The sequence below is a fragment of the Arachis ipaensis genome, chromosome B08 (assembly GCF_000816755.2).
Source record: "Arachis ipaensis cultivar K30076 chromosome B08, Araip1.1, whole genome shotgun sequence".
Lineage (NCBI taxonomy): Eukaryota > Viridiplantae > Streptophyta > Magnoliopsida > Fabales > Fabaceae > Arachis > Arachis ipaensis.
The window spans coordinates 19,053,013-19,060,827 of NC_029792.2; the positions used below are offsets into that span (position 1 = coordinate 19,053,013).

At 33.5% G+C, this 7,815-nt stretch overlaps 2 protein-coding genes across 4 annotated transcripts in view; one reads left to right on the forward strand and one right to left on the reverse strand.

Moving 5' to 3' along the window:
* LOC107610687 (G-type lectin S-receptor-like serine/threonine-protein kinase At4g27290) overlaps window positions 1-2,865 on the reverse strand; it is a 4,457-nt gene extending 1,592 nt beyond the window's left edge. For 2 of the 3 annotated variants that reach the window (XM_021109048.1, XM_021109047.1), the window contains exons 1-6: window positions 1,485-2,865; window positions 1,255-1,377; window positions 1,009-1,169; window positions 717-927; window positions 387-624; window positions 147-297 (exon numbers count right to left, since the gene is read on the reverse strand). In XM_021109048.1, coding sequence (XP_020964707.1) covers window positions 147-297; window positions 387-624; window positions 717-927; window positions 1,009-1,169; window positions 1,255-1,377; window positions 1,485-2,742 — 2,142 coding nt within the window. In that variant the 5' untranslated portion in view covers window positions 2,743-2,865. Of the gene's footprint in view, window positions 1-146; window positions 312-386; window positions 625-716; window positions 928-1,008; window positions 1,170-1,254; window positions 1,378-1,484 lie in introns of those variants that run through there. The other variant, XM_021109049.1, reaches the window with a different exon arrangement.
* Window positions 6,295-6,867, forward strand: LOC107610688. The gene is made up of 2 exons (XM_021108169.1): window positions 6,295-6,559; window positions 6,611-6,867. Exons 1-2 carry the CDS (start codon window positions 6,295-6,297, stop codon window positions 6,865-6,867), a joined length of 522 nt encoding a protein of 173 aa, XP_020963828.1.

Sequence of the window (7,815 nt, forward strand, 5' to 3'; positions counted from 1 at the left end):
TGAAAGGATAGAGAGTTGGCAAATTTTGTCCCATGATAGAGACATTTTTATATGTCTACCAATTTCTGTATGTATCTCCTTCTTGAGTCATGTTATATATCTATCCTATGATAGTTACCAAATAGGGCCTAATGATCATTACTTACATGTCCAAGAAGGTTAACAAATTGGTGCGGGATAGAGAGTTCCTTGTTCTTCATCCCACTAACGACCTCAAGCATAATTACGCCAAAGCTAAACACATCAGATTTCATCGAGAAAGAGCCATGCATTGCGTACTCAGGAGAGATATAACCACTGCATTATTTTAGCTTTTATGTCAAACAATAAAAATCATAGCACAGAAAACAGTTGCACCATCAAGTAACACATGTTAGCCTACTTACTGAGTTCCCATCACTCTCCTTGTACAGGCCTCGGTTTGATCTCCACCAAATGTCCTTGCGAGACCAAAGTCTGATATTTTTGGATTCATATCATTGTCAAGAAGAATGTTACTTGTTTTAAGATCTCTGTGGATGATTCTTAGCCTTGAGTCATGATGTAGATAAAGTAGGCCTCGAGCTATCCCACTAATAATTTGGAAGCGCTTAGTCCAATCTAATAATTTTCTTCTACCATCATCTAACATGTAAATTAAATCCAAAGTCAGCTTGACATCAACCTGGGGGTATTGCAAACCAGAACAATAAATTTGGGATGGTTAAGAAATGAACCAAAAATAAAGTGGTCCAAACTTCTGTTTGGCATGAACTCGTAAATCAAGAGTTTCTCTTTTTGTTTAATGCAACAACCGAGAAGCTTTACAAGATTGCGATGCTGAAGTTTAGCAATTAACTGCACTTCAGTTTTGAACTCTTGCTGTCCTTGCTCAGAATTCTTCGAAAGCCTCTTGACAGCGATCTCAGTGCCATCAGCAAGCACACCCTGATAACAATTATTTGTATCATATAATTTGCAAAGACCGAAGAATATAATATTATGATGTACATAACCAAATTTATATACCTTGTACACAAGTCCGAAGCCACCTGCTCCTAATTTGTTGTAGCTAGAAAAGCAATTTGTGGCATAAAATATGGTTGATAAATCAAATGTTGGAATATCACTGTCCTCCTCCACCCTTCTGCATAATAATTCTTTCCAGAAACCCACTTTCGACATCCCTGCTGGAAATTTTGTTGGCAAAGATTAACAATATATCAGAGGTTTCTAAAATTAAAGTAGGGTCAGGCTTGAAAATCGCACACTGACCTGGCTTCTCAAATTTATTTTTCCATAAACATATGGCAAGTCCAAGTATTAAGCATATCATGAATACAGCAGAGCCAGTAATGATGCCTACAAGCTTCTTTTTGTAAATCTTCTTGTTATGTTCTGAGATATCAATATTAAAGAGCACTCTAAATTAGCATACCTTTTACACTGATAGATTACCAAAAATATCTTCTAGTCAATCAGAAACCATAAATCAAAGAGGCTACCTAGCTCCGAAGAAGGAACTCGAATATAAATATCTTGGCCACCTTCATATGATTGTCTCATATCAATCAGATCACCGAACCAAAGTAAGCAGCCACTTCCTCCGTCGCGCTTATCCAAATTTGCATATGCTGTACAGGAACAGTTTTGCAGACATAAACTCTCACATTCTTGAAGGTCAATGGTCTTATTATACCTAGATGAAGACGTGTCAGGAAGAATAATCCCCGTGTACTTCATGAACCCATCTTTGCTACAACTTAATGGAGTGATCCTAACACAACCATTAGACCAATATGACATATCCCACTCTCTTTGAACCTTTGGTGCAAATCCTTCCAGGCAAGCACAATCTGGAGTCTTCACTGAATTGCAAACAGAATTCTCGCCACACAATGCATAATTGTCGCACCGAGCTGATGGTATAGTTATGAGAGTCTCCCAGACATTGGTTTCACTTGTCCAATGCAAAAGCTGCCGATTCCCCGAAGATGTCATGATGTATCTAAAAAAAGTAGAATTGTCAAGGACTTGGAACTCATAGAATATTTCCTTTTCATTCAAAACAAACTCAGATTTAAATACTGGACTTTGCTTATGATATGGAAGTGCTGTGAAGCTAAGTCCATTCCATGAACCTGCCCTGCTCATTATAGAATCTCCCTTCAATTGAACTGCTTGTGGATAACCTCTAAGATCTATTTTAAACGAGTAGTCTCCGGAATCAGGATCGTCTGTACTTTTCCAACAAGTTAGGAACCTATTTAGTCCTGTCTCTAGATTCCATCCAAGTTTCATTCCTGGCAACAAAGTATCACAAGGATAATCAAAACTTTGCCATAAGAGATTCTCCATTTTACCACCATTTCCATCTCTCACAACAAGATTTCCTGAGTCCAAGAGCTGTGCAACCGGATTCTCTGCTGCTTTCGACACTTTGGAGGACCAGAATGTCTTGTTTGAGCCATTGTGCAGTACAAGAACTCCTTGGTTGTTGATTTCCAACACTGATGAGTTGCTGTTGATTCGTTTGTTCCGGTTGGCAACCCATGTCAGTGTTGAAGGAGATTGCTTGTACCATATTCCCAGGTATCGACCACTTGAGTCTCCGGGCCTGAAGAATCCAAGTTCAAAAGTTCCACCAGCTGAAACCAAAGTATCACCATCTTTCATGGATTGACTTGGTGTAATCATGTCTAGTGAAAAGGATTTTGTTATAAACACCAATAATAAGAAGCAAATAGCTCTAGTTCTCATCATGTTTTTTATTGGAAAACAGAAAGGAGGATGTTTCACGAACACAGAATTTATGTTATCAAAAACTAAAAGATCTTTGAACAGTATTGAATGCAACAGAAAGGGAGCAAAGTGAAGTTGGGATGAAAATATTATTCTATTCTTATATCTTTTATGTTATAGATCAAATAATAATCTATATATTACAATTTTAAGGATTTTTTAGTTTAGGGAATGGAATTAGAAGATTTTGTACAAAAATAAAACTTATAGAATTAATTTTTCACTTATGGTGCGAGTCAAAATCTAATTTAAATAGAGTTTGACCAATTAAAAAATGGGTAATGCTAGGGAGACAAAAAAAACAGACAGAAGTTACCTTATTTAGCATTCGTTAAAAAATTAACCCACCACTCACGTTTTCATTGGGTTATAGACATATTTCGTCATGTAGTATAACTTTCTCGTGGCAGTAAATATAAGTTAATACTCAATTTGATTTTTGAATATGCATAAAATTTTAATTTAATCCTTGAATTTTTAATAGCTTTTACTTAGTCCTTAAATTTGGTAAAACGTGACTTACAATAGTCCTTGGGACAATTTCGAGTACCCAGACGTCAATGGAGCGTTGACATAGTCAGATACCACACTGAAATATGTAAAACGACGTCGTATTACTTGTTTTTGGAAGAAAAGTTTTAACAAATACAATATTGTTTTGTACTATTTGAATGTCAAAACAAAAACAATGTCATTTTATAGAATCCAGCCATCTAACTATCCATGTCACGTCTGTGCATTGTTATGGGACATTCGCAAAATTTAGATACTAAATAGAAATAATTAAAATTTTAAAGACTAAATTATTTTACGCAAGTTTAAGGACCAAGTTAAATATTATCTCTAATAAATACGCTACAAGAAACATTTTTCAAAATATAAATCTTAATGGATTATGGATGGCTCTTATAACAAGTAATTTTGCATGGACAACGGAGTTTGATTGTCTACTCAAGTTTTTTGATATGTTGTTGGCGTGCTGCATTAAAATAGCTCACTCAAGCCTTCAATTCTGACTTTTAAAGATCCCAATTTCAACTATGATCTGAAACAGAATGATGCCGACATTTTTAGTATCCTTCCTTATTACTGTTGAATTTGCTCGAAGTCTCGAACAAAAGTATAAGAAAAGCAAATTGAATTATATACTTTTTAATTGACCTTTATTTTTTATTTTTTTCCTAATAAAAAAGAGACAATAAAATGCTATAGGAAATGTAGGACCTAATAAAAAAAAAACAACGATGGGCCAAGCCCATAACATTTCTTTCTTTTCTTTCTACTCCAACGGCACACAAACATTTCAATGCAGCAATACACATATTATTACATTACAGAACTCCTCACCACCAATGCTACTCTCTGATCTTCTCTTTTCATGTCACTTCTTCAACAATAATTTCATACACTTTTATTTCAATTAATTTTTCTACTCTTCTTCTATTCCAACTCTATTATGCTCTATTTATTGTGTTCTCTTATATTGACTTTTATTTCAAAACTCTATTGAAGTAGTCTAAATTTAAAGAAGAAAAAAAATCACCTTTAATTTAAGCATTACCAATTATTAAGACATTAAGGTGATTCTTTAACTTGATAATTATTTATATCTTTAATTTTTGTCATGTTTATAATTATGAGTATCAATATATCCAAAAATTTAGGATTAAGATAAGATAGAATTTGAGACATTTTAGTATATAGGTTCTATTATATCAATTGATGTTAAGATTAACTTATTAGAGTTGTTATTGTTATGTTTGTGGTGTTAGATACTCAAAGGAACCACTCTCCTTACTTGTTAGAACCTCTGGAGTAGAAATTTCTCTCTTAAAATTTAGTATGTGAATAAACTTTGTATCTATAGTTAAATTTTAGTATTTGCATCATTTTTATAATTATTGAAAATAATTTTATAATTTATTATTTAGTTATTTACTAACTTATTTGTCAATATGATGTTTATGTAAATATTTTACAAAGAAAATCCCACTTGAGACATAATATTTTACGTTGAAATGAATGAAGTGGTTATTTGAGAAATTAAACTACAATGTAAATATTATCTTGCATATACACTTTGAATGTAAATTTAGTATTGAATTTGGATAAAGTTATTACATGAATTATTACTATTGAATTGATGGTGTATTTATTGATTTGTTTGACAACTTTTAGCTTGATAATAATTTGTATGTCAAAATATTTTAGCTTGATTTGATCCTTCTTGAAATGATGGATGAATTTGATGTCATTTTGGATATGGATTGGTTATCCTCTTATCATGCCGATGTAAGTTGCTACTCCAAAATAGTGAAATTTGATATTCCAGGCATTTCACCCTTTGTTTTCTTTGGTGGGGGTTGTTCTATCTTGACTAATCTTATCTCTTCTACAAGTGCTTTACACTTGATGGATAAAAGGAATCAAGGATTTCTTGCAGTAGTTTGGGACGTTTAAGGTACATCTTTCAACAAAAAGATCTTAATATCAGACAACATAGATGGATGGAGTTGCTTAAGGATTACGATTGTACCATTTTATACCATCCAGGTAAGGCTAATGTAGTTGCTGATGCATTGAGTAGAAAATCTATGTGTAGTTTGAATCACATTATTTTATCAAGGAGACCTTTAGTGCAAGAGATTCACAAGTTGAAATCTGAGGATGTATACTTTAAGTTTGAAGGGTCAGGACCACTCTTAGCTTATGTACGATCTTAGTCCTCTCTAATAGAACAAATCAAGTTTGCGCAAGGTGATGATCCAAAGTTAAGAAAGCTAATGAAAGATGTTCACAATAGGAAGAACTCATATTTTTCTCTTGATCAAGGTATTTTACGTTTTGGTAACCGTTTATTGTGCCAAATAATAATGACTTAAAGAAAACTATTATGGAGGAGGTTCACAATTCTAAATATGCCGTTCATCCGGACACTAATAAGATGTACTAAGATTTGAAGCAATTATTTTGGTGGGAATGCATGAAAAAAGATGTAAGTACTTTTATTTCTCATTGTTTGACTTGTCAACAAGTTAAAACTGAACATCAAAGGCCTGGAGGGTTGCTACAACATATTGAGATACCTGAATGGAAATGGGAGAGAATTACCATAGACTTTGTAACAGGTTTACCTCGTAGTTTTAAGGGCTACGATTCAGTTTGGGTAATAGTAGATGGAATGACGAAGTCATCTCACTTTCTTCCTGTGAAAATTACTTATACCGCAGCCCGATATACTAAGCTTTATGTTGATGAGATATCTAAGCTTCATGGAGCCCCAATGTCCATTATCTCAAATCGTGGGCCACAATTTAAATCTCATTTTTGGAAATCCATTCAGAATGCACTTGGAACAAGAGTATATCTGAGTACAGCCTTCCATCCACAGACAGAGAGAATAATTCAAATTTTGGAAGATATGTTGAGATGTTATGTTTTGAATTTTGGTGAAAATTGGAACTACCTTTGATTGAGTTTTCTTATAATAATAGTTACCAAGTCAGTATCTAAATGGCACCATTTGAAGCTCTTTATGGAAGGCGATGTAGATCACCAGTCGGATGGTTTGAAGTTGGTGAAACCAAACTGTTGGAACCCGATTTGGTACAAGATGCGATTGAAAAAGTTCGCTTGATCAAGAAACATTTATTAGCAGCTCAAAGTAGACAGAAGGCCTATGCTGATCATAGGAGACGTAACTTAGAATTCTCGGTGGGTGATCAAGTTTTTCTTCGAGTGTCACCTATGAAGGGTGTGATGAGGTTTGGCAAAAAAGGTAAGCTTAGTCCTCGCTATATTGGTTCTTTTGAGATCTTGGAATGAATAGGCACAGTGGCGTATCGCTTGGCACTACCACCTGATTTGGCTATGATTCATCCAGTATTCCACGTGTCTATGTTATGTAAATATCTTCATGATCCATCTCATGTACTTACTCCCCAATCAGTGAAATTGAAAGAGGATTTATCATTTGAAGAAGAACTTATTGCTATAATTGATCGACAAGTAAGGAAGTTACATTCTAAAGAAGTAGCCTCTGTAAAAGTAGTCTGGAAGAACCATTCGGAGAAAGAAGTAACCTAGGAACCTGAGAATATAATGCGTGACAAATATCCGTATTTGTTCGAAACTTAAGGTATTTTCATATTTGAAATTCGAAGACCGAATTTTTTAAGGTGGGAAGATTGTAGGGCCTAATAAAAAAAAACAAACAACAACGATGAGCCAAGCCCATAACCTTTCCTTCTTTTCTTTCTACTCCAACGGCACACGCAAACATTTCAATGCAGTAATACACATATTATTATATCACAGTATCCCTCACTGCCAATGCTACTCTCTGATCTCCCTTTCTCATGTCACTTCTTCAACAATAATTTTATACACTTTTATTTCAATTAATTTCACTACTCTTCTTCTATTCCAGCTCTATTATGCTCTATCTATTGTGTTCTCTTATGTTGGCTTTTATTCCAAAATTTCATTGAAGTAGTCTAAGCCTGAAGAAGAGAAAAATCACCATTAATTCAAGCATTACCAATTATTAAGACATTAAGGTGATTTTTTAGCTTGATAATTACCTATATCTTTAATTTTTGTCATGCTTATTATTATGGGTATTAATAAATCCCAAAATTTAGGGTTAAGGTAAGATAGACTTTGAAACTTTTTGGTATATAGGTTCTATTATATCAATTGATGTTAAGATTAACTTATTAGAGTTATTATTGTTATGTTTGTGGTATTAGATACTCAAAGGAACCACTCTCCTTGCTTGTTGGAACCTGTGCAGTAGAAATCTCTCTCTTGAATTTTAGTCTGTGAATAAACTTTGTATCTATGGTTGAATTTTAGCGTTGTATCATTTTTACAATTATTGAAAATAATTTTAAAATTTATTAATTAGTTATTTACTAACTTATTTGTAAATATGATTGATAAACTCATATTTTATGATATATTTTGTGCTTAGTTTGAGTGATTTATTCAATCCTTCACCCACTTATTCATGTTAATTGCATGGTTTTACTT

Bases quoted from the DNA above. Each gene is read 5' to 3' on its own strand.
- LOC107610688 (XM_021108169.1), top strand. From the start codon at position 6,295: ATGGCACCATTTGAAGCTCTTTATGGAAGGCGATGTAGATCACCAGTC. The intron at 6,560-6,610 runs GTAAGCTTAGTC...TGGAATGAATAG, and splicing joins GATGAGGTTTGGCAAAAAAG to GCACAGTGGCGTATCGCTTG.